Consider the following 24,339-nt stretch of genomic DNA (forward strand, 5'->3'; position numbering starts at 1 on the left):
GACCTTGAGTGAAAACCCTGAATTTAATGTGACATTGGGGGAGCTCCATCCCTCCCTTTTTACCACCCACTCATCCCGCCTGTTGTGAGCTGGATGAGGGCTGCCCCCAGTCTCCGTCCTGCGGCTCTGGGTACCATCCTGTTCCTTTGGGCTCAGTCAGCCTCCTGGGCCTGTTTCTCTCTGAATCTCCTGTGGGACATGGGAGAGACAGTGTGTAGACTTTGTCACATTAGCTTCATTGGGCCCTTCTCCAATTCGCTCCTTCCTGCTCCCCTCACCTTCTCGCATATTCATACAGTGCCTGCTTGCGCTCCTGCAGGCTCTCCTGCCGGGCCCAGGAAGACTTGGCAAATGTTAGGGCTGTGGGCTGAGGGGTCACCAGGCCAGAGCTGGGGAACTGAGGTGATCACAATGTCAGAGGGCTTGCGAAGTCATCATCATTAAACACCCATCGATGCCTACTTTGCAAAAGAGGCACTGTGCTAGGGTCTCAACATCAAAAAGAGAGTCAGGGAGAGGGAGCAAAGAGACTGCCCCGACCTGCCCTAAGTCTTGGTCTTCATTTATCCCTGGGTCTCACCTTTGGGGCAGAGGCTGTGGGCAGGGGCTGAGTTCCCTCAGTGACATCTTCAGGCATGAAAGCCACAGCCCCCTCAAGCAGATTTGTGATGGTCAAGTCTACACACCCAGTTCTGGCTAGGAAGAGAGGGGCAGAGTGTCCATTTCCTGTACACCCTCTGCTACAACCCACTTTTCCTGTATCTGTCATTATGTGAAGCTACCCTGTCCCGTACCCAGGTCTCTCTGGATGATATTCAATGGCACATGGGGCAAAACCTCCTTGACTCTTTGAGCGAGAGTTGTCATCTGCACATTAGAAGGACTGGGAGAAGAAGGGAAAGAAGACTGTGCTGTTAAAAAAACAGAAGCATTAGGTGAGTAGAGAGCTAACGAGGTGGCTGACAAGCACACACAGTAAAGCCACCACGGGGGCAAACGTCTCTGCACACAGACCACACACCTGACTGCGGGCGTGCTCTGGGGTGTCTCTGTCGCTTCATGTGCTCTGCTTTGTCTGCTGGAGTGAGCCGTGTGCCTGTCTGGCCCAATTCCTTGGCCACCAGCTAGGGAGAATCGTTAGGCTATAACTGCAGCCCTTCAGGCCTTCTTCCCAGCCCCTGAAGAGGGGCCCCACCACCACCATGCCTGTGTTCACTACCACCTGCTGGACACGGAGGGCAAACTCCTCATTCTCCTCCCCCAGCTGCCGGTGAACGGGTTGGAGCCACCTGTAGAAATCAAAGCAGTACCCTGCTAAGGCACCAGAGCGAAGGGTGTCACCCCCTCCCCATTTATTCTGGGACAGTGGTGATGAGAAGGGGAGGTGGATAAGTGTTGCCTCTGTGGAGGAACTCTGACATTAACCAGAGGTCACTACTTCCAGGACCTTGAAGTGAGCAACTTCCCAGCCACCAAAAACTGAGGACAATTAGTACCTTACTTGATACACCGTGAAAGGGACGAAAAGTGACCACAGCAGTTCTGAGACCCAGGAGGCATCTGACACCGTCTGAAGGGAGGGCATGAAGTGAGGTCTAAGCCAGGGCCAGAGGTGGGAAACTTCCCCTCCACCCCCCCACCATGCCCTGTCCAGTCGGTACTCACCACAGAGACCAGGGGTCTCTGAACTTGCAGCGTAAGAGGTTGTACCACATCCTGGATAGAAAACGGCCATGAACTAAGAAAGAGAGAGTAAGATGGGAGTGCAGTGTAGCCCAGCCAACAACTCATACTTGCCTTAAGCAAGGAAACTGTCCAACTACATAAGCAGATAACCAAGGAATTAAGAATTTCGAGGGCAGGACAGAAAGTGGGCAGAGAGGAAATGAACTAGGGCAGGTTCACCCAGGAGCTTGACAACCCACTCCACTGGAGCCAGGGCCCTGTGCTTACCCACCTGAAACGCAGGAGCCCCTCTCGGCCATTGGTGGCCTCTTCTTCGGGAAAGAGCAGCAAAGGTGTGGGCGGGAGCCTCGTGGAAGCACAGAATTTCTTGAGTGATTCCACTAACTCCACCCGCCTATCCACCTCCATGAAGCCCCGAGACCAGCACACAAAGCTGGGGGGACTATTGAGCAGAGGCTGAGAGCAGGGAGGAGAAAAAGCAAGAATAAGGGGAAATGTCAAAAAAAAAGTAACATGTAGGGGGATGTTTATGGGGTGAGGGAAAAGGATCGGTGTTCCCCAAGAGACCCTAATGGGTAAGGTGAGCACTGAGTTCGGGCCTAGGGGGCCACCCGGTGGCGCTCTCGGCCTCGCCCCCACTCACGGTGCTACAGGTGGTGAGCAGGTTGACTATGTTGTGGTCAAAAGGTGTGACATGGTTGGAAATAAGGACCCTGACGCGGTGATCCCGGAGTCCGGCGTCCTCCTGCCGGGCCACGAGCCCCAGTACCGCACACATGGTCCGTACCACGAACCTGGGGACACAAGCAGCGGTGACTGTGCGGTCCTGAACCAGGCCCTGCCCGGGGGCTCCCCAGGCACCGCAGTTCGCACCTGCGGAGCACGCTGTCAGGCAGGGCACAGCTGACTAGGAAGACGTGGAGCCCTAGGAAGAGGCGCAGCACCAGGAGGCAGAGGCCGACCGGAGCGTAGAGCAGCAGCGCGAGCAGCAGGAAGCCGTCACTCGGGAGCCTGCGGCGAGAGGCGACGCGATCAGGCGCCGAAGCCGAGAGGACCCGCTGACCGGTCTCTTCCCTCCGCAGCGCTTACCGGTGCGAGTCAAAGAGCCGCTCCGGCCCCGGAGCTGGGGGAGGTTCCATCGCAGCCGCCTCAGGAAAGCAGGGCCTCTGTCGCCGCCATCTTCGCAGGGCCGCGGGGGCTCCTGGGAAGGAGGAGTCTTTGGGCATCCGCAGGGATGCCAGAACCCGAGGTCCAGAAGCGCCCCGGAAGGGGTAGCGCTCCCAGCATGCCTTGCGGCCTGGGGGAACTAGTGTGTGCGTGCGTGTGTGTGCGTGCGCGCTCACGCCTAAAAGAGCGCGTCTTGCGTCCTGAGGGGACTACAATTCCCGGCATGCACTGGACAGATACCGGCGTGCCTCGCTTCACCAAGTGGGCTAGCTGGGCTTTAGTGCACCGCCTCTTAGTAGGGCGGGCAAGGAGAGAGCCGAGGCGGAGCTGATGGCTGCGCTGAAGGCGGGGCGGGGTGCAGGCAGGAGCCTTCGGGCATGGAGGGCTTTGGGGGGCATCTTCTGGGGGAAGGGTCCCCGGTTAACCCCTGACCTCCGGGTTCTGATGACGTCAGGAACTTCTGACCCTCAGGCCCGGATGACTTATGGGACCCCCAGTCTCCCGGCCCGGGTGCCTGTAGGGGTCCCTGCATCACGGGCATGTCTGACGCCTGGGACCCCGGATATCTGGGCACGACTGACTGTGGGGACGCCAGACTCCGGTGCCCAGGAGGCCTGCAGGAACTCTGGAATCCGTCGGCGCGAATGGCTGGCAGTGGCGGTGGGAGCAGGGGGAGCAATGTTGCTGCTGTTGTGGGGCTGGGGGCGGGGTCCTCCCGCGGTGCTGGCTGCTGTTCCGGCTCCGCCACCCAAGTCTCCCCGGAGCCAGTACAATTTCATCGCAGATGTGGTGGAGAAGACAGCCCCTGCTGTGGTCTATATCGAAATCCTGGACCGGTAATGATGAAGTTGACCGGGAGGTGTTGAAACCAACTGCCCTCAGGCAAGTGAGCAGAATGGGGTGGCAGCTGCAGTGTAATCGGTGCTTTCCCCCCTCCCAGGCACCCTTTCTCGGGCCGTGAAGTCCCCATCTCTAACGGTTCAGGATTCGTAGTGGCTTCCGATGGCCTCATCGTTACCAACGCCCACGTGGTGGCTGATCGGCGCCGAGTGCGCGTGAGGCTGCCTAGCGGAGACACTTATGAGGCCATGGTCACAGCTGTGGATCCTGTGGCAGACATTGCCACGCTGAGGATTCAAACCAAGGTGGGGATGGAGGAGGCCCGATCCGATGGCAGCTGTTCACTTGCTCCCTTCTTAAACTGACCAATTTGGGTGTACTCATTTCCCTTAAGGAGCCTCTTCCCACACTGCCCCTCGGCCGCTCTGCTGACGTCCGGCAAGGGGAATTTGTCGTTGCCATGGGAAGTCCCTTTGCACTGCAGAACACGATCACATCTGGCATTGTCAGCTCTGCTCAGCGTCCAGCCAGGGACCTGGGACTTCCTCAAAACAACGTGGAATACATTCAGACTGACGCAGCTATTGATGTGCGTCCTGATAGGGGAGAAATGTGGAGCTAGGTTGGAGTTGAGGAGAATGGCGGTCTGTTGTGGGCACTGACAGGTGGTGGCTGGGCCTATATTAGAGGTTGGGCTGCAAAATGCAGCCAGTCTAGGACATGGGCTGGGAACAGAATTTGAAGAATTTCCCAACATCCTGGTTATGCCTACAGTCATAGAATTCCCAGAGGCATAGACTTTCAGATTCCTTTGATGTTTTCTTTCATCTTATCTCACAGTTTGGAAATTCTGGAGGCCCCCTGGTTAACCTGGTGAGTGCCATGTTCTTCTAAAAGAATCCATACCCCAGGTCAGTGTGGGGGAAGGGTGGCTTTTTCTCTCATTTAAGGATTTTTGGTTACGTTTCTGTAGTTTGTTTATCTCCTGGTATCCAATCAGACCCCTGCCCCCAAATCCTTGCTGCTCTGCCATCTGTGTGGGCTAGGGGACAGAGGGCTGTGTCCCTGCAGGATGGGGAGGTGATTGGAGTGAACACCATGAAGGTGACAGCTGGAATCTCCTTTGCCATCCCTTCTGATCGCCTTAGGGAGTTTCTGCACCGCGGGGAAAAGAAAAGTGAGCCTTTCTTAGTAGGAAAGGGGCACCTTTAAAATGGAGGATGGGACATAGGGGAGGGGCGTTCACTGCAACTTGTTGGAGAGGGCTCTCCTGGTAGGAGGGAGGGAAAGCCGGTGTAGCTGGGTGGGTTCATCTGTCCTCTTTTTACAGATTCCTGGTTTGGAATCAGCGGGTCCCAGCGCCGCTACATTGGAGTGATGATGCTGACTCTGACTCCAAGGTATAGGGGCGGTCTGCAGGACCGTGAGTGCGCCTGTGCCCTACAGTGGGCTCCGCTATGGGTCATGAGACGGGGACCATTGCAGCTGGGCTCCGTTATGGGTCATGAAACGGGGACCATTGCAGCTGGACTCTGTTATGGGTCATGAGATGGGGACCATTGCAGCTGGACTCTGTTATGGGTCATGAGATGGGGGGCTATTGCAGCTGGACTCCGTTATGGGTCATGAGACGGGGACCATTGCAGCTGGACTCCGTTATGGGTCATGAGACGGGGACCATTGCAGCTGGGCTCCGTTATGGGTCATGAAACGGGGACCATTGCAGCTGGACTCTGTTATGGGTCATGAGATGGGGGGCTATTGCAGCTGGACTCCGTTATGGGTCATGAGACGGGGACCATTGCAGCTGGACTCCGTTATGGGTCATGAGATGGGGGGCTATTGCAGCTGGACTATGTTTTCGGTTTTGCTTTCATGTCTGTCTTTATCTAAGATGAGCTGTTGTCTGCTGTCACAAGAGCTCTTCCCTCTTCATCATAACTTTTTCATCCTACTGCATCTTGTACCTTTCACTAGATTGGCTGCATCATGTTATTGCTTCGCTGCTGTGATTTAGAATCTTCATGGAGCTAGCATTAAAGGACCATTTCCACTTATCTCTAACCATCTTGTTGCTTCTTCAGAACTACTTTGATTTTCTACTCCTATTTTTTTGTTTGTTTTTTTTTCGAGATGGGGTTTCTCTGTGTAGCCTTAGCTATCCTGAAACTTGCCCTGTAGACCAGGCTGGCCTCAAACTCACAGAGATCTGCTTACTGTGCCTCCCTAATGCTGGGATTAAAGGCGTGTACTACCACCGCCTGGCTCATATCTGTGTCTTAATACCTTCTTATTTCATATGGTTAATAGAACCCATCTTTTTAGGCTCGGCTTAGGTTCTGCCTTTCCTTAAGGTGGAATTCCAGAATGACGCAAGTGCAGTTGGTTTAACACTGCATGTCATTTGGAATCAACGCCTTTCATGTGCATATCCCACCTCCTAAACACTGGATGACAAAAAGCGACCTGCCGAGATGAGAGAGGGCCTGGGTGCAGCTAACACGGTGGTCTGTACCCTTCCAGCATCCTGGCTGAGCTCCAGCTCCGAGAGCCAAGCTTTCCTGATGTTCAGCATGGTGTCCTCATCCACAAAGTTATCCTGGGCTCCCCTGCACACAGGTGATGGAAGGCCTGCTCTGTGAGGTGGGGTGGCGTGGGGTGCGTGGACCCTTGAACTCAGCTGTCTACCCCTTCCTCTCCCTGTTCATCCTCCGCAGGGCTGGTCTGCGGCCCGGTGACGTGATCTTGGCCATCGGGGAGAAAATGGTACAAAGTGCTGAAGATGTTTACGAGGCTGTTCGAACCCAATCACAGCTGGCAGTGCGGATCCGGCGGGGATCAGAAACACTGACCTTATATGTGACCCCTGAGGTCACAGAATGACTGGACTAGCAAGAGTATGAAACTCCTGCCCTGATTTCCTTCTTGCCTTCCTAGCCTAGGTTCTGAGTGCACCTGAGCCGAGGAGTCAATGGACCGATAGAGGGCAGGTTCCTCTAACCACCAGCACCAATCCTGGGCTCTGAAGAACACATTTTATATAAAATAAAATTATACCTAGCAACACGTTTCAGTCAAAAACGGGGGCTGGATCTTTTCCCCCACCAGAAGGCTAGAGGTAAAGCGGTACTTAGGAGAGCGTGAGAGCTGACCTCTCAGACCTCCCTGTTCAAGGAACACGCTGCTGCTGCTGCTGCCATTCTGTATGGCAGTTCTCTGTGTGCTGTCTGTTGACTGAATCTCCCCGCTTGGCCCAGTAGGGGACGCACCAACTTTTGTTCACCAGTTCGTCATCCACAGTGCACAGCCAGATGGTGTAGTGGGCCTGCTGACATCAGGAGTTCTTGTGGGACGCTCCTGAGGTAATGGCAGCCTCAGACCCCTGCCATGGGGTCAGTGGTGGTTTGCTGAGAGGGCGGTGCCATTTCAGACGATCTGGTTGCTGGTCTGGCCAGGGTAGCGCTCAAACCTCCTGTTGGCTTCCTCACTGAAGGCATCACCTGCAGAGAAGACAGGCACTGTGAGGGGCTCCCCACAGAGTCATGAGGCAGGGATGAAAGCTTCCTCCCATCCCCGTCCGCCCTTCCTGTCACCCACCGATGTGGCAGTTGTGCACCCAGATGCGATGCCCGTCGTATCTGCAGTTGCACTTCATCGCGTTGTTGGTGAAGTCACTCTCTGCCACCTCAAAATTCGGGTTGATAACCACCTGTGAGTTAGAAAGAAGGCTGATGTGACCCAGCCGCACATCTCCGGTCCAAAGGTGTCTCCATCACCCACCCAAACTGCAATATCCAAAAGCCCAGGCAGATGCCAGGCACCTGGAGAATGTAGTTTCCTGGTTTCACATCTGTGATGTCAATCCACTGACAGTCAATATCGTGCCTGTAGAGATCCCAGCATCCCACGGTGATGCCCTGCTCGCCAAAGTTGGCACACTCGTACCTCTTAGAGACATCTGCAGGGAGGGTTATATGTCAGTGAAGGGCAAGACAATGCTTGGGCTTAAGTCCACTCTGGCCCCAACTCACCCTCCAGACACTCAGTGTCTTCTAGACAGAAACTAGCTTTGTGGCCCTCAGCCACCTTGGTGCCGTTGGGGGTCAGGATATCATAATGAGTGAAGATGTCCATACTGTGGTAATGCCTGCGGGACAAGGGAACTTGTGATTCTTTCCCAGATCCCAGCAGGCTTGTCACATCCCCGCAGCCTTCCTGTCTCTGGCCCGGTCTGCCCTCTCACCCATGACACTCGTGCCACACCCAAGAATGGCGCCCAGCCTTGGGCCTAAAGTCAGCTCTTCCTAGGTTGTGGATCTGGGAAGAGAATCGGAGCAGACGCCGGTGGCCGTAAGGCCAGTTGGCCGAGCGGGCGGAGCTGGCCAGGCAATTCTCCTCAGCGGCGCAGTACAGCATGTGTAGCGGTCGGTCCTCAATGTAGGCAGTCTCCTGTACTAGCGCGGAGTGCAGCAGCAGGTCGGAAGCAGCTGCGTGGGACAAGAGTGATGGAGTTACCGCTGAGGGCATTCCAGCTCCCTGTGGGACGCTGGGTTCTCACGGCGCGCGCTGCCGAAGAGTGCCCCTCCAGATCAAAGCGCATCTCCCTCTAAGGGAGGGCTGGTCCAGGACTTACTTCTCTGGTGCACTACCCAGTCGTCACTCACTCTCAGAACAGATGACCCCTGCAGTGAAGCGGGTTCCAGTCCTCTTGCAGGTGACGTGGGTGCTGTGATGGGCACATTGGCTCAGGGACAGCTCAGACCCCGTGCAGCGCACTCCGCTCATTACCACCTCAGTTACGTTCCCTGAGTCCCAGTACCATGTCTCCTGGGGGGCGTGTATGGAGGTGTTCTGGTGAGGCCATAGACTCCAGTTTCCAGGGCCAAAGGACTTGCTTCTAGTCCTTTACCCAAAGCACAGACTTTGGTGACAACTTGGTTTCCCACTTCTCCCCACTCACCTGCAGGCCATGGTTGGCGTAGCCCAGACCAAGTTGCCTGCAGGCCACCATGGCCTCCAGTGTTCCCCAGTCATCTCCACAGATGAGGCCCCAGCGAAGATGCCCCGGTACCCCTATTTGCACCTCAACTCGCCCCTCATAACGGCTTCGGCCCCCACTCAGTCGGATCTGTAGAGGTACAGAGGAACTTTGGGGGTGACAGGCTACAGCAGGGAGCAGAGACAGAGAAAGGGCTAGCAAATGGCAGGGTTTGTGGGGGCTGTGGGCTGTGCGGGCCTGGGATAAAGGGCTGGATGCAGGCAAGCTGTGTTCCGGATGCTGGGCCTGTGCAGAAAGACCCAAAGTGGAGTGCATGACTGACCTTAGTCTCCACTCCAGTGTAGGGGAGGTTGCATCGTACACCGGCGTCCTGGCTATGGGAACAGTCCTCAGCTGTGATGTTCTTGGAGGGACACTTCCAGAGGGAGGGCTCCTGGCCAGAGCACCGGACTTCACTCAAGTGGATGGCACCCATGCCTAGAGTTGGAAGTCAAGGCTGAGGAGGTTGTAACTAGACCTTCATTGCCCAGAGGACTCCATACCTTCCTAAGGAATGTACCCATGGTAGTGTGAACATCCGCTCCCCTCACCCTGCCCCATGCGGGCACCGCTCAGGGCCTCTCGAGCAGTGCCAAAGCCCAGCTCTCGACACACCACGCTGGCTGCCTGCAGGTCCCACTTCCGGTCACAGACTGTTCCCCACGTGCCAGCCTTCAGGACTTCCACTCGGCCCTCTCCCGGGTGGGCGCCGCCCTTTAGACGCACACGGGCCTGTAGGAGACAGACATGTTCAGAGAGGTGATTAGAATAGAAACGTTGGTTTAGGGAGGGCTATGCAGCCAGAGAGCTCAATGAGATTTTATATTTTTGGTTGTGAGCCTAGCCTTTAATGGCTGAGCCATCCCTCCAGGCCTGAATGAGATTTTAATCACAATGGGTGTCATCAGGTCTATGGCACAGCTACTGGAAGGTTCCCTGTCTTCAAAGATAGGGGCTGTGCTTAGTGAGTAGAGGACAGGCTAGGGAGCTCCCACATTGGGTGGGAAAAGGTCCCATTGACTATCTTGGGCTAGGGGTGTAGGTGAACGATAGGTTTGCCTATCACGTGTCAACTCCCAGTGCTGCAGAATCAAAATATTCATTGTGTGACATACCTCCCCCTGAGGCTTCATCTGCTGGTGCTTCCTCTGACCAGTCAAGGTGGCATAAAGAGGGCCCAGCACACAGCTCACCACTGCAGGGCTTCCCCCAGGGCATCTGGTGGTGTCGTTGGCACGGTAGAACTCCAGAGAACAGAGGGAGAGGTGGGCTTCCGTGCCCACACATGCTACCCCATGCAGACCAAAGGAGTGCTGCTGCTTCTGGGCCAGCATCCTGTGGGGAGGAGCGAGGTGCAGCAGGGTGAGGCCAAGTTCTTGCTTACCTGCCCCTCAGTCATCTGCCACCTCCCCTCCCTACTCCACCCCAACTTCTCATGACCCCTCATCCCTCTTCTTCCCCCTCTGTGTTCTCCTTGGAAGAGACAGGATTGTTAGTGTGTAGAGAGATATTGTGTAGTCTAAAAGAACTTTGGCTACTCAGTCAGGGGATTTGAGGGACTTTCAGCAGCAGAACCCTAGGGGAAGGGTGGCCAGGTTTGATAGCAACCTTGTTTTGTTGTTGTTGTTGTTGTTGTTTTTTTTTTTTGAGACAGGGTTTTTCTGTGTAGACCTGGCTGTCCTGGAACTAGCTCTGTAGACCAGGCTGGCCTCGAACTCACAGAGATCCGCCTGCCTCTGCCTTCCGAGTGCTGGGATTAGTGTGTGCTACCACCACCGGGCTGCAGTCTTGTTCTTAATGACCCAATGGGAGGCTGAGGCCAACGAGGCCATGCAAATCGAATGAGAAGACAGAAGAGATGGCTCAGAAGGAGAGGAGTGACTGACACAAAACTGGCCTGAATAGCCAGTGAGCGGGCCTTTCTGTCATGCTGTGACTGAACAAGCCAAATGACAAGGAGCCAGGATGCTGAGGACTGAGGAAGTCTGCCTCTAAATGGCTTCTCAGAGGTCAGAGGGCTTCCAGGTTAGAAGCCCTGTCATAATATGACAGGCGGCTATGGCAAGAATAGACTAGAAGACAGCAGTATGAAGGACTAGCCGTGACCCTCTCTGGAACAAAGACGGATGCAAGACAGACGAAAGTTGGAGGGACTGCATGGCCAAAGAGGGAAGGTGGCTGTGGACACCCCAGGGACAAACATGACCCAAGACCTGAGTTGAGCTGCAGATGTCTGCAATGAGGTAGTTCATGCTTGTGCAATTTCAACTGAGCATTGTTGCATAGCCATTTGAGCAGGGAAACAGGACACAATTAGAGATGCTAACACTCAGAAACACCATAGAGATGCCTGAGAGAAGAGGGGGTCTTTTAGATACCAACAGAACAGGGGCTTCAGCTAGGTGACTGGAGGAAGACTCCAGTCCTGGAGGCTGAACAGGCTCAGGGAGGAAGGGAATTATTACAGTCAGGTGCCCTATCCCTGACACTAGAGAAAAGAGGGAATTTGACAATTTAAAGCCATTGGCTAGAAAGACAAGAAGAAAGGATATTTGGCAAAGGGCCAGGCAGTGGTGGCGCATGCCTTTGATCCTAGTACTTAGGAGGCAGAGCCAGAAGGATCTCTGAGTTTGAGGCCACCCTGGTTTACAAAGGGGCTTTCAGAACAGCCTGGGATACACAGAGAAACCATGTCTCAGAAAACAAACAAACAAACAAACAAACAAACACCACACACACAAAACAGGCAAAGGAAACAGGACACTTTACAGAATACCTTTGGAAGCCCAGGATAAACGGATCCTGAAAACCAAAGCAAACAGGTACTGTCAGTGTCCTGTTTGGCTGAGATCACAGGACAGACATCTAACTTCTACACTCATGCTTACTCACTCCCTATAATCAATACAAAATGGTTATAAAGTGTGCGCTTCAATGTGGGGGTCAGGAAGGACAGTTATGGTGGGCAAAGATGACTCAAGCCAAAGAGGGTTGCAAGAACTTACCCTCATCAAATCCTGAGCTCGTTGACAGCTATCAGGGACAGAAGCCTATGGGTAAGGCATACCATTGTGGGGACAGGGAGGTAACCGGGGAACACTGGAGCTGGCTGAGGAGGGGACACTGGAAAGGATGCCTTCACTGGTCCTCAGTCACAAGTTATCAGGGAGGTTTTAGTGGTGCTGTCTGCCTTTTAGAGACAAGTTGAATGGGTTGGAAGTCTCCTACTCCCTTGAATTCTGAGGGAGCCCAGGAAGAAAATATGGGACCGGATGTCTAACTATTAGCAGGCAGCTAGGCGGGAGCCATGATTCTTAAGCTATTCCCAGAGAGGTTCCATATGCCACCCTCCACACCAGATAAACTTAAAATATTATGTGTAAATACATGTGGGTTTGTGCATGTGACTGTAGGTGCCTAAGAATGTGGGAGGAGGGCAGCAGCACCAGATCCCCTGGAGCTGAAGGTAAAGGCATTTACAGGTTGCCCAATGTGGGTATCAGGAATTGAATTCGAATTCCCTGGAAGAGCAGTGTGTACTCTGAACCATTAAGCCATCTCTCTAGCCCCTGATAATATTTACTTAAAAAAAAGGAAATAAGAAGCATTTGTCGAATAAAGCAGGACTAGAAGACTGATCTCTTGGCCACACTGTGATCTTATGGGGAGAGCCCAGCATGGCACAGAGTGCTAGATTCTACTGGAACTCACAGGAGGAAGACAAGCACACAAGGCAAGAACCAAAAGCCCTACAACTAACAGTCCCCAGAGACTTGCATTACAGCGCCTTACTTCACATTTCTAGAAGGATCTGGAAGGTGACTGTCACCGCTGCCACTCCGCCTCTCAACAGTTCCATAATCCAACAGGCCTGTCTAGGACCCTTCCCTGGTTACAGCCCTGCCCCTGCCCACCCTGCCTTTTCTCTGCTTCCAACCCCAAACTCCATTTACCTCTTGCTTGGGCCCCTGCCCACCCGGGGCTTGTGTGTGACTTTAAACTTGTTGATTGTTCTGCAAAAAGGACAAAGATGTTGATAGAGGCGGTGCTTGAGGTTATGGTCCAGGAAAAGTGAAGCGTTCTGTGTCTAGAAGGACCCCTCTGTTCACAGGACGGGGAGGGCGACTGGCTTCCCTGCGCACTGAGACGGATGATGCCACCGGAAGGCATTCACTTAGCAACTCCCAACACTCACTGGGATCGGTGCCACTGAAGGCAAATCCAGTTATGGAAATCCAGGTGAGGGAGTGGTGAGGAGGTCAGCTGAAGGTCAAGGGAGGGGAGAGTGGAAATGGTTTTGGACCAAGGGAGTGGCGGTGGGTGGGGAGGAGGAAGAACGCAGGGGCTGAGGCTGCAATGGAAGCCTTTTGGGAGAAAGAGAAAGACACAGTATCTCCTCAGCTGTTCCCACATAACTCCCTAAGATCAAAGTTACCTAAGATCAAAGCTCACCCCACTCCCATGCTTGCCTCCCTCCCTCCCTTGGGAGTAACCACTATCCAGCTACATCTCTAATCCATAGGTTGGGTTCTGGGATGGATGGATAGGTTTCCATCCATCCATCCATCCACCTCCTGAAGCCCCAGGGGGCTGGCAGGAGGTCCCGGGGCTCTTGCCCCTTTACCTTCCAAGGGGCTTGGGGCGTCGGGCTGCTCGCTTCCTCAACTTTCTGTGAGGGTAAGACAAGATCGAGTCAGGATTGGTGCAGAACCAAGTGGAAAAGGCCAATGCAGCCAGAACCAGGGCCAAGATTCCTTTCCTAACAGAGAGCTTCTGAAAGTAGCATGATGCCATCAGCTATTGCCAAGGCCCTATAGGCTGTCCCAGCACATGAACGGGCGGGGGGGGGTGAGCTTCAGTGAAAACCATGGACTCAGAACAGTGTCCTAGTACCAAGACCATTAGAAATTGGATCAAGACAGATGAACTGGGCTGGGTGGTGGTGGCACACACCTTTAACCCCAGCACTCGAGAGGTAGAAGCAGGCCTATCTTTGTGCGTTTGAGGTCTGCCTGGTCTACAAACTGAGTTCCAGGATAGCCAGAGTTGTTACATAGAGAAACCCTGTCAAAAAAAATGAGGAATGAGGGCTTCTGGGTCCGTAGGTTGGTGGAAAACTCTAGGGGAGTCCAGAGGATGGGTGTTGCCGAATATTTGTTTACACTGTGTGAAGATGTGTCATTGTGATTGGTTTAATAGAGAGTTTAATGGCCAATAGCTAGGTAGGAGAGAATAGGCAGGACTTCCTGGCAGAGAGAGGAACTCTGGATGAATCTAGGTGTGCATGAGATGCCAGGGAGACATTAAAGTTGGACATACAGTACAGAGGAGAGGTAACTGAGCCCCATGGCAGGACATAGATTAATAGAAACAGGTTCATTTCAGTTATAAGAGCTAGTTGGGAAAAAGCCCGAGTTAGGGAAAACCTTTCATAATCAATAATAAGCCTCTGTGTTGCTATTTGTAAGATGGTGGCCCAAAAGGAAATCTGACTACAGAGGGGGCATTGGGATTTGGAGGACATAGGAATAGCTTGGGTCAGGCCTAGGGAAGCTAAGTGCACCTCTTTTACTCTTTGTTTCTTCCTCTCTGTGTGTGTTTGTGTGTATGTTGTCTGTATATGTGTGTATCTGTGTATGTATGTGTGTGTGTCTGTATATGTGTGTATCTGTGTGTGTGTGTGTGTGTGTGTCTGTATATGTGTGTATCTGTGTGTGTTTGAGTGTATGTGTGATTCCTGATTCTTGGATGGGCTCTCAAAGGACCTGAGACTTCTGGAGCATGGATGGAGAACCACATATCTGAAGATGTTAGCTTGGTTTGGCTGTGAGTCTTCTTCCTGCCCAGGTTCCAATCCCATATGCCTTATCATTCATAAGCTGAGCTCATCTCCCAAAGGTGCTTGCAGGGAAGTCAATCTTTTAAATTGGCCTCAAAAACTGACTTCCTTCCTTCTCCAGGAGGTTTCCTAAATTCAGTTTCTCCTTATTGTCTCTCTAATTTCGAAGATTTTAATTATGGCCATTCTTTGTCCTGCCCAATACTATGTATGGCTTTGTTTTGGTGGGGGGTGGGGGCGTGCAGTGAGGTGGGGTACAGGGTTGAGGTAGGGTCTTGATTTAAGTCCTGCCTGGTCTATCACTTGAGCCAGTGTTGATTCTCCTGCCTCTGTGTTGCACAGGTTACAGGATGGAGCATGGCCTGGTAAGCGCAGGCCTCATCTGGCTTTGAAGAGGTTCATGGCTCCCTGTTAGGGATTTCTTTGTCCATATTCCTGCCCTATCATTTCTCTTGAGTACCCACATATTCTGGCATAGTATACTGTGTGAAGGTGCATAGGATTTTATATGTACATTTTTATTGCTTTGCTTTTCTTCCCCTGAATGCTGTCCAGGCTGGCCTTGAACGTGGAATCCTCTTGCCTGAGTCTCCCAAGTACTGATTACAAACACATGCTATGGTTAGGCATGACGTAATTCTCTTGCCCGACTTTCCCAAGTACTATGATTACAAACATGTGCTATCATCAGGTATGACTTTTTAAAATTTTTTTGTGAGTTTGCTTTTATGTGTGTGGGTATTTTGCCTGCACGTATGTCTGTGTACCATGTGTGTGCCTGATGTCCTCAGAGATCAGAAGAGGGCATCAGAGTTCCAGAACCGGAGTTCTAGATGGTGAGGAACTACGATGTAGGTGCTGGGACTTGAAACTTCTGTGGTCTGGAAACGCAGCTGGTACTCTTAACTATTGAGCAATCTCTCCAGTCCTTGTATTTTTTGAGATAGGTCTCATTATGTAGCCGAGGCAGGCCTCAAATTTAAATGTAGCCAAGGATGACTTTTAAGGCCTGTGCTATATACCCAGCTTGTAATTGTTTTAAAAGGTATTTGTTTCATTAAAATAATTATTTAAAAGTTAAATAATTTACTTATGTGTGTGTGTTTGTGTGTGTGTGTGTGTGCAGGCATCCATGGAAGCCAGAAGACATTGGATTTTTTTGGAGCTAGAGTTATAAGTGTTTGTGGGACCTGATGTGGAAGCTGGGAATTAGCTCAAGTCCTCTGAAAGAACATCAAGTACTTTTGACCACTGAGTCATCTCTCCAGCCCTGTGATTATTTTATTATGAAAACCCATCTGAAAAAATAGAGCCACAGCCTGATCATGTAATCTCATAGACCTCTTCATTAAAACACCCCTTTTCCTCTCTTTTGGAGACAGGGTCTCCAAGTGGGCCTAGAATTCCAGATCATTCTGCCTCAGGCTCCAGGCTGCTGGGCGTATGGGTGAATACCACCATGCATAGCTTCAGTGAAATACTCTACTGTCACGTGATGTGGTGGCACCTTTAATCCCAGCACTTGGGAGGCAGAGGCAGGTGGACCTCTGTGAATTGAGGCCACCCTGGTCTACTCAGTGAGTTCCAGGACAGTTAGGGCTATGTAGATACCCTATCCCTCCCCCAAACAAAATAACATGACAACCAACCACATCACTCTTTCCCCCATTGCCTTTAGTAGGAAGGTCCAGCAGGGCCTGCAGATCTGTGGTCTGGTACCCGACCACCTCCCTCATCATTTATCATCTTTCTACTCTCCTCTCCTCGCACGGAGGTCAGGAAGCATGTGCCGTAGTCACATGAATGAAAAGGTGACCTCTTCCTTTTTTTTTTTTTCTTTTTTTTTTTTTTTGGTTTTTCGAGACAGGGTTTCTCTGCAGCTTTAGAGCCTGTCCTGGAACTAGAAAGGTGACCTCTTAAGCTGGGCACAGTGAGAAAAGCCTGCATTCTCAGGACTCAAGGCTGAGGCAGAGGGCTTGCCAGTTCACCTGCTACACAGGGAGGCTGTCTTTTATAAAGAAGTGTCTTCTTACACAACAGGGAAGCTCCGAGAGCCTCGGTTTCATAACCTGCACAAGAGCAGCAAAGCGTTCTGATAGCTATACATTTGTTCTTTTAATAATTTCTTTTAAAATTCGGTAGCTTTCCCATATTCTAGAACACCAAAACAAGTTTGAAAATTATCAGTGCAAAACTGGGCACGGTGGTGCACACCTGCAATTTAATTAAAAAAATAAACACCTGAAGTTGATCGTTGGGCTACACACACACACACGCCGTGAACACACACACACGCCGTGAACACACACACACACACACACACATAATAATAAATAACATAAAATAAAGCAATCCAAAGTAATGATTAGAAATGTGTTAAATGCCACACACCAGCTGGGCATGGAGATATACAGACCCATAACCCCAGTACTTGGGAGGTGGGGGCAGAAGGATCAGGGCCTCAAGCCAGGGATATATGAGATGTGATCTCAAAAACAAAAACAAAACAAAAACAGCTCTTGGGACAGGACAGGTGAGTTGCTTCGTATATAAAGAAGATTGATGTCTAGACTGTGATCTGAGTTCAGTCCCTGGGACCCACATGGGAGAGAGCCTCCTCTGGCACTCCACCCTCTGACCCACATGGGAGGAGCCTCCTCTGGCACACCACCCTCTGATATCCATCTCTTCACAGTGGCACTCAAATTAAGTGAAAATGTAATAAAAATTAAAAAACAAAACCTCTGCTCAAATCCTCCAATGGTCCCGCACCTCACAGAGTGAAGCCAGTGTCTCCCAAGTGGCCCTTCTTGATCTAGCTCACCAATCCTTCCCTACCATCGCCGGTATCGGTATCACGTCACCTACCACGTTCTCCCGCGCCTCTCAGCGCCAGCCACACTGACCAGAAGAGAAGAATGCTTTCTCGCCATCCCGTTCTCCTAATTCCTCATCCTCTCTGACATGTCTGGATAGCCGTGCCCTCACTGCTCCCACTTCCTTACCCCTTACTCCCTGCACATTACGGAGACAGGCAAACCTAGGGATAGCTTAGCAAACTGGACTCAGTTGCCTTGAGATATACATACACATCCCCTTTCTCAACAGACCATGTAGCACCCTGGAACCTCTGCCTGCATCTTGCCACATGCACACCCATCTCTGAACAAAGCAATTAGGTCACTCTGGCATACAGCTGACCTAGCAACCCTTAGTAACTCCCTTTTTGGTGCAAATACATCCTGGAACATATTCAGGAACTAGGGAAGTGAACCTGTCCAGCCTAGGCAGGCAAACTGTATTCTCTGAGTATACTTTCAGGGAAAGGCCACAGTTTACCGTTGCATGCCTATGCATGGTTGGGTATGCATAAGATTAAAATCAGATGCATGATGGGAAAAGATATGAGCAGTAAACAAAGGCTTCTATAACCCAAGCCTGTCAATCAAAATAGGAAATCGCCTACGGTTCATCCCTTAACAACCAGCTCTTCTCCCAGACCCCAAAAGGAAGTCCTGGGCAGTGACCAGGTGTCCTGGAGCACTCTGGCTCCGTCCTGGAACACTCTGGCTCAGGCGTCCTGGGGCACTCTGGCTCAGACGTCCTGGGGCACTCTGGCTCAAGTGTCCTGAAGCACTCTGGCTCTGTCCTGGAGCACTCTGGCTCAGGCATCCTGGAGCACTCTGGCTCAGGCGTCCTGGAGCATCTGGCTCAGGCGTCCTGGAGCACTCTGGCTCAGGCGTCCTGGAGCACTCTGGCTCCGTCCTGGAGCACTCTGGCTCAGGCATCCTGGAGCACTCTGGCTCCGTCCTGGAGCACTCTGGCTCCGTCCTGGAGCACTCTGGCTCAGGCGGCCTGCTGGCCTCTTGCAGTCCATCTGTTCCATACATTTCACATTAGAATAAAATCCTTTCCTATGTGGCTATTTGCGTGTGCTCTTTCAATTCTTGGAGTAAGAAGCCATGACATGGTAATACTACCATCCTTACATTTTATAAATTCACTTATTTTCTGGTTGTCCCTTGGTCTGTGCTCACTGTGGAATCTCCAAAGTCTACAGTAGAAGCCGTCACAGAGTGGGTCATCAACTACGTGCTGGATGAGCGACTCTCTAGGCCTTGGTTCACTCCATCCTCTTCTCCTGGAAAAGCTTGAACTGAATCCCACAACTGTTTTAGAACCTAGTGTTTGGGTCCTGAAAGACAGCCTGGATGACAACCAGGGCACAGCACAGCTTTTGTAAAATGGTGTCAGTCTGCAGACAGCTCAACTGTCTGCCTTTGGGCCGAAAGAATTTTCAGATGTGTTTGGGTACCACGACAAAGAAAGTTCCAATAAATATGGAAATGAATGGATATTAGAGAATGCGTTGACTTTTTAAAAAAAAACATTTTCTTACTCTACAGACAAATGCTATTTGAGAGGAAGTTGCTAAACAGAAAGCTTGTGAGCACTTAGGGAACACGTGCGATCTAAAATTATTGAAATAATAAAATTGCGCTCAAGCTGCTCTGAGCTCTTTCTATGGAGGAGTACTGAATTTGGAGGCTGGAGTCTGCTGCGAGAACAATTAGCTAGAGTTTAGAAAGACTACAGAAATCCCCCATAATTTCATTATAGACGAGAGAACAAAATATTGGTTACATTAACGCCGCTTTCTGCCCAGCATATATTCAGGTTCAAAAGACAGCTTTATCGGTATTAGAGATAAGACCTGAAATGGTTTCCTGTCTCAACATGAGGCAAATGCCAACTTTCTTCAAAGACTGGCACTTCTACAACACACTTCCCCATTGGATCACATCTTACGCAGTGTGTTCAATGGAAAGCCACCGGCCGGCAAGCAGCCTGGCAGCAAGTGAAATAAGTAGGAGCCAAAGAAGGCGAGCATTTGGGCCTGCGACTCTCCAACTGGCTGCCAGGGTAGTAGGGGCTGTTTATCCAAACTGTCAAATGAGATGCTTCAGGAAGGAAGCCGCCCTTTGCACAGAACCGTTCACTAGGGTGGGTGACTCGGTGCTGGCCAGTCGCAGAGGCCCCAGGCACCGCCTCCGACAGGCGGCCGCACCCTCTGTGAACTCTGAACTTGTGAGACTCCAGGGCCCAGGCTGAGAAATCTGCCTGACGACCGATGACGTCACCCTGATGCCCTCTCATCCTGCCACTCGCCTATCTGCCTGTTTCCTATCCTGGGTAGGAGAGCTTTCGAGGTCGATTTCCCGGTTGCCTTGTGGCACAGCAGACTCCCGGGTTCCCTCTCTTAGACCTGGGATTCCCCCAATACCCATCATCCTCGCCAAAGTCTGCCAACACCCCTGAGCCCCGCACCTGTAGAAGGCAATGTTGACTCTCTTTGCTCCAGGGAAGCCCAGCATACCGCAGACCACGTGGCTGTTGTGAGCACTCCAGCCTTTGTCACACACTTGTGACCATCCTTCAGGAAGCCTGACTTCCACCAGGCCCTCAGTCACAGGCAGGGGTCGCCTGCCCCAGTCCACAGCTGGTCGGAGTCGCACCTCCTCCACTTGCAGGTGATGCTCCACCTGAGATGGGACCAGAGGCAGGGGCAGAATAAATAATTAGATAAATAGATAAATAAATAAAAGAATAAAAATCCCAGTAGCAACGCCGTGCCACCCTGAAGGAGCCCTGGTTGTGTCTACTGTAAAACCCGACGGTGGGGCCACCGAGACAAGGCTAAGAACGAAGCCAGGCCAACTGCCTGTCTGGGGAATGTGCCCCAGATGGCAGTGTGTGACAGTGGCAGAATGTGCCATGCCTGAGAGATAATAACAGGGCCCGAAGGCACTTAGAAAAGGAAGCTATAATAAGTCTGCTTGAAGCAGGAGGCAAGCTTCACAGGAAGTGTCGTAGGACGAGGAGAAAGTAAGAAAGATACTGAAGGAGAGCAGCAATGTTGCCGGGAGGGACAGGTGACCAGGAACAAATTGGAGAGGCTCGTGCCAGGTTTAGTAACTCAAATGTGAATACTTAAAATAGTTGGATTCGGGAGCTAGAGCTCTTCCAAAGGATCTGGGGCTCAATTTCCAAGACCCTGTGACAGCTCACAGCCACCTGTAATCCCGTTCCATGGGATCCAGCGGCCTTTTCTAGCCTCTGCTTGCACTAGGCAGACACCGGGTGCACAGACATACGTGACTGCAAAGCCCTCACACGCAGTTTTAAAAACTGGATTTTGCAGGGCAGCAGCATCTCATTTGGCCATACCTTCCAAGTTTCCCAGAAATTTACATTATCCCAGAAAGGTTTACGGGATCCCTTTATAGCTCTTCTAACCACATATGGCCTTCCCACAGCTTCGTGTGTGTGTGTGTGTGTGTGTGTGTGTGTGTGTGTGTGTGTGCGCGCGCGCGCGCGCGCGCGCGCGCTGTGTGCACTGCAGACCTCAATGACATTGGAGTCCGAGAAGCCAGGAAGGCGCTGGTCCTTGCAGATGACCCCAGCATCCTCATCGTGGGTACAGTCACTGTTTCCCCAGCCCCGGGAGGCACATTCTGTCACACTTCCCTCAGTCCCACGGCAGCTCAGATTGTCCAACCAGATCCGGCCTGTGGAAAGGGAGATAAGCAGACAGAGAAATGCTTGAGGAAGAAGGGTGAAGGAGTAATGGGGCTGGAGAGGAAGCTGGTGGCTTCATGTGGCCTTGAGGATAATCCTGCCCCCTCCCTTTTTGTATGAGAAGGGACGGGGGACTCTGGAGGGGAAGAGGAAAGAGGGTATAAAGTTGATACAAGGTTGGGGGTGATCTGGGACACTGACAAATTGATGAATTAAAACAACACCAACCAAAAAAATCAATATTTGAATTCTCATCAATAAGGATTCATTCAATAATAGCTATAATTAAGCCCCTATTATTGCCAAATGCTCTGCCGTAGCATGTACACACTTAATCATTAGACTGGAGCTGGCAGATGACTACTTCATGTAATGAGCTGGGGGCTCCAGATATGATGTAACTTACCTAAGAGTCTGACTTCTCCCTGAGACTCGGGAATCCTAGATCTTTCACTTCAGTCTGGCGTTCTTCCCTGTGGCATTTTTCTGTATGCCTATGTTGCCTGCTGCCACAGAAACCCTATTTTTACTTTCCAGATCATATTGAGTATCGCTGACCACTCGGAACTGGGAGGGACCTTCTCAAAGGTATGCGTCACAGCCGGTGTTCAGGGTGCCTCACCTAGTCGTTCTGCCTCACAAGGCCACATAATCACCAGAAAGTCCTTGTGACTCTTTACAACTTTCCCCAACCAGGTCTGATTCAGTCCTTTGATGCCACCCAGAAAACCCTTTAGCCACGACTGGCCTTCCCGAATTTGAACATGTAATTGCTAACTGAGGCTTGTTTGTTTGTTTCTGGGCCAGACTTTAGATTTTTTTTTTTTTTTTTGCCATTCCTCCTGAAACGTGGCTTCTGAGAGTGGTTTCACCACTCTCTCTCCCATCTCTGTCTCCCCTTTCCTCCCTCTTTCTCTCTAGAGGACTGAGCAGGGCAAACACTCTACCACTGAGCTACCCCCGCCCAGCAGTTCCACTTTCTACTGTCCCTCTCTAAGTGTGCTATCTCAGAAGGGTAGAGCCAGTGGGCACAGGGGTATCAACACCCCAGCAGGTTGCATGTATATCTGCTGATCAGTCCCACTGTGGGTCCTTCTGGGCTGAGCACTTCCAGCCTCAGAGGATTGTGTCCCACACTCATACTTGTGCCATGAGTTCCAGCTTTCTTGTTTTAGCTCTAGCCTGGATCCTGATTTTGCCAGCTGTAGTATATGACCCCTTCTAGCCAAGGGACATGCAGACACCATTCACCACCTCTCACATTCTCATCAAGTTAGCTGCATTTGGGTCATGCAGGGGTCACCTGCACTGGGCCATCCGTGTGCATGGCTCTGCAGAATCTTTGCAGAAGAGAACTTATCAATGCCCCCCCCCCCCTTTGTGCACATAGAGCATTGGAGGCTCATGGGAAGCCCGGGCTAGCCCCAGGGCATATGGCCCAGAAATCACGGTTAGATGGCTTATTATCCGTGGATTTACTTAATTCTGTCCACTCTCGGTGTACCACGTCCCTATGGCTGTGCCATCATGGTGTTCTTCCTGTACTTGAGCTGCGTTAGGTAATGTCTGGGCTAGCCCGAAGCATCACTCACCGGTTCCTGGGCCATATTTGGCACTATGAGTCCAACCCGTGGCTTCCGTGAAGCCCAGCTCCCGGCAGAGGACATGGGCAGCCTGCAGTGTGAAGTCATCATCGCAGATGGTGCCCCATTCACCGGCACGTTGTATTTCCACACGGCCCTCATAGGGCTTTCTAGGAAAGCCAGCCAGTCGGAACCTCAGCCCCTGGCTTCCCGCCTTCTTCTCTGGGTCAGTGGAAGGGGATGGAGACCCCACACTGGAGCCGCACAGCGAGGCCAGCAGCAGCAGTCCCCAGGAGCAGCAAGACCACACACTGACAGATCTCATGGCAGGCAAGGCCCGAGCGGGACACTAAGGGACAAAGAGGGAGAGACACTAAATGAGGATAGGGAACAAAACAGGTACAGCCTTAGAAACCTAGTTATGGGGTGCGGGGGTGGAGGGAGGCTTGCCTTTTCCTTTGCAAATAACCAAACTGTTTTAAGTTGTTCTGTCCCACAATGTCCTTCCCTAGTTTGGTATCATTATCATCATTCTCTTTCTCTTCATTTACTCCCATTCATGGGCTGGGTGTGGGGTTACAGGCCAAGTGTGAGGATGATCCAGATAAACAGAGCGATTGGGAAGAGACACACAGACAGGGTGACCCAGGCGGACAGGATGTGAGAGGAAGGAGGGAGACTGTGGGAATGGAGGGAAAAAACAGAAGCACACAGACTGGGTGACAGACACATTGAGTTATGGATAGACATGATACAAACCCAAACGCATAGTAAGGGGGGGGAGGTGACACAGAAGGCACAAGCCTCGAGCAGAGGGAATAAAGGCCACAGTGCAGGCACGGGAGAAATGACAGGAGGAGCCATGCAGCAGCAGTTCAGGCGCGGAGAGCCTGGGAGAACAGCCGCTGCGATCTCAGAACTATGAATGAGAGGACTATGAGCAGTTTTCTGTGGAAGCAGATGCCCAGGCAGGACAGGCTGAGGCTAAACAGAGAAGGAGGACTTTCGACCACCCTCCCTAGCACATGGACTCACAAATATCCTGCAGGGTCGGGGGCTCCCGGAAAGCTAGGTTCAAGCCGGGCAGGGTTTGTCCAATCTTCCTCTAACACCATTGTTTCTGTCACCGGGCAACCACAAGCTAGGGCTGGCTCCTTAGTTCAGGCCTTCTCTATCCAAGGCTGAAAACAGCCCTCCACAGCAAGGGGGCCTCCAGAATTGCTTCCCCCAACTCAGACAAGACAGCTTTGTTTGGGGGGCATTTGGCTTGGCAGCCCTGGTTTAGGGCCTCCTAACTACACCCTGAAGCTTGCATCCCCACGATCTGCTCGGCTGGCCACTCTTGCGATTCGCTCCTTTAGCAATAAGAAAACTGTCAGTTGGTCGGCTTTTCCTACTGACTCCATCCCAAATCAACTTTCCCTGGTCCACCGTCCTCTCCATCCCCAACTCCTCTTCCTCCTGGCCTGCAGTGACTCCCGTACCTTCTTCGCCTAGGCAGAGCTCCAGGGGCTGGGAGCAGAGTGCTGGTCCTGGAGATTAGTTTTAGGACTTCCCCAAAAAAATTGTTCGGCCAGGGGAGACTGGACCCCCCCTTCCTCCCCCCT

At 52.0% G+C, this 24,339-nt stretch overlaps 3 protein-coding genes across 8 annotated transcripts; 1 reads left to right on the forward strand and 2 right to left on the reverse strand.

Moving 5' to 3' along the window:
- Positions 1-4: 4 nt before the first annotated feature.
- Positions 5-2,936, reverse strand: Aup1 (AUP1 lipid droplet regulating VLDL assembly factor). Of its 2 annotated transcripts, XM_038318685.1 has the most exons (12): positions 2,776-2,936; positions 2,560-2,697; positions 2,330-2,480; positions 1,958-2,142; positions 1,666-1,738; positions 1,497-1,570; positions 1,223-1,289; positions 1,022-1,124; positions 795-911; positions 581-696; positions 279-397; positions 5-189 (listed from the first exon to the last, which is right to left on the reverse strand). In XM_038318685.1, exons 1-12 carry the CDS (start codon positions 2,910-2,912, stop codon positions 153-155), a joined length of 1,317 nt encoding a protein of 438 aa, XP_038174613.1. In that variant the 5' UTR covers positions 2,913-2,936; the 3' UTR covers positions 5-152. The 2 variants fall into 2 exon arrangements, with proteins under 2 accessions (XP_038174613.1, XP_038174614.1); XM_038318686.2 differs by lacking the exon at positions 5-189 and having other exon boundaries at positions 340-458.
- Positions 2,937-3,097: 161 nt separating this feature from the next.
- Htra2 (HtrA serine peptidase 2) lies at positions 3,098-6,757 on the forward strand. Of its 2 annotated transcripts, XM_038318683.2 has the most exons (8): positions 3,099-3,689; positions 3,794-3,998; positions 4,088-4,282; positions 4,534-4,566; positions 4,765-4,870; positions 5,024-5,093; positions 6,217-6,312; positions 6,411-6,757. In XM_038318683.2, the coding sequence occupies exons 1-8, from the start codon at positions 3,184-3,186 to the stop codon at positions 6,574-6,576; spliced, it is 1,377 nt and encodes a 458-aa protein (XP_038174611.1). In that variant the 5' UTR covers positions 3,099-3,183; the 3' UTR covers positions 6,577-6,757. The 2 variants fall into 2 exon arrangements, with proteins under 2 accessions (XP_038174612.1, XP_038174611.1); XM_038318684.1 differs by lacking the exons at positions 6,217-6,312; positions 6,411-6,757 and adding an exon at positions 6,019-6,184 and having other exon boundaries at positions 3,098-3,689.
- On the reverse strand, positions 6,757-24,326 carry Loxl3 (lysyl oxidase like 3). 4 transcript variants are annotated; one of them, XM_038318676.1, is made up of 14 exons: positions 24,217-24,326; positions 22,742-23,081; positions 20,976-21,139; positions 19,899-20,113; positions 9,847-10,066; positions 9,283-9,463; positions 9,015-9,169; positions 8,654-8,821; positions 8,358-8,520; positions 7,937-8,180; positions 7,725-7,840; positions 7,515-7,651; positions 7,291-7,402; positions 6,757-7,193 (listed from the first exon to the last, which is right to left on the reverse strand). In XM_038318676.1, the coding sequence occupies exons 2-14, from the start codon at positions 23,055-23,057 to the stop codon at positions 7,120-7,122; spliced, it is 2,265 nt and encodes a 754-aa protein (XP_038174604.1). In that variant the 5' UTR covers positions 23,058-23,081; positions 24,217-24,326; the 3' UTR covers positions 6,757-7,119. The 4 variants fall into 4 exon arrangements, with proteins under 4 accessions (XP_038174604.1, XP_038174605.1, XP_038174606.1 ...); XM_038318677.1 differs by having other exon boundaries at positions 23,768-24,300; XM_038318678.1 differs by lacking the exons at positions 19,899-20,113; positions 20,976-21,139; positions 22,742-23,081; positions 24,217-24,326 and adding exons at positions 11,508-11,533; positions 12,685-12,705.
- Between the last annotated feature and the right edge of the window lie 13 nt (positions 24,327-24,339).

Source organism: Arvicola amphibius, chromosome 2 (assembly GCF_903992535.2).
Source record: "Arvicola amphibius chromosome 2, mArvAmp1.2, whole genome shotgun sequence".
Taxonomy (NCBI): domain Eukaryota; kingdom Metazoa; phylum Chordata; class Mammalia; order Rodentia; family Cricetidae; genus Arvicola; species Arvicola amphibius.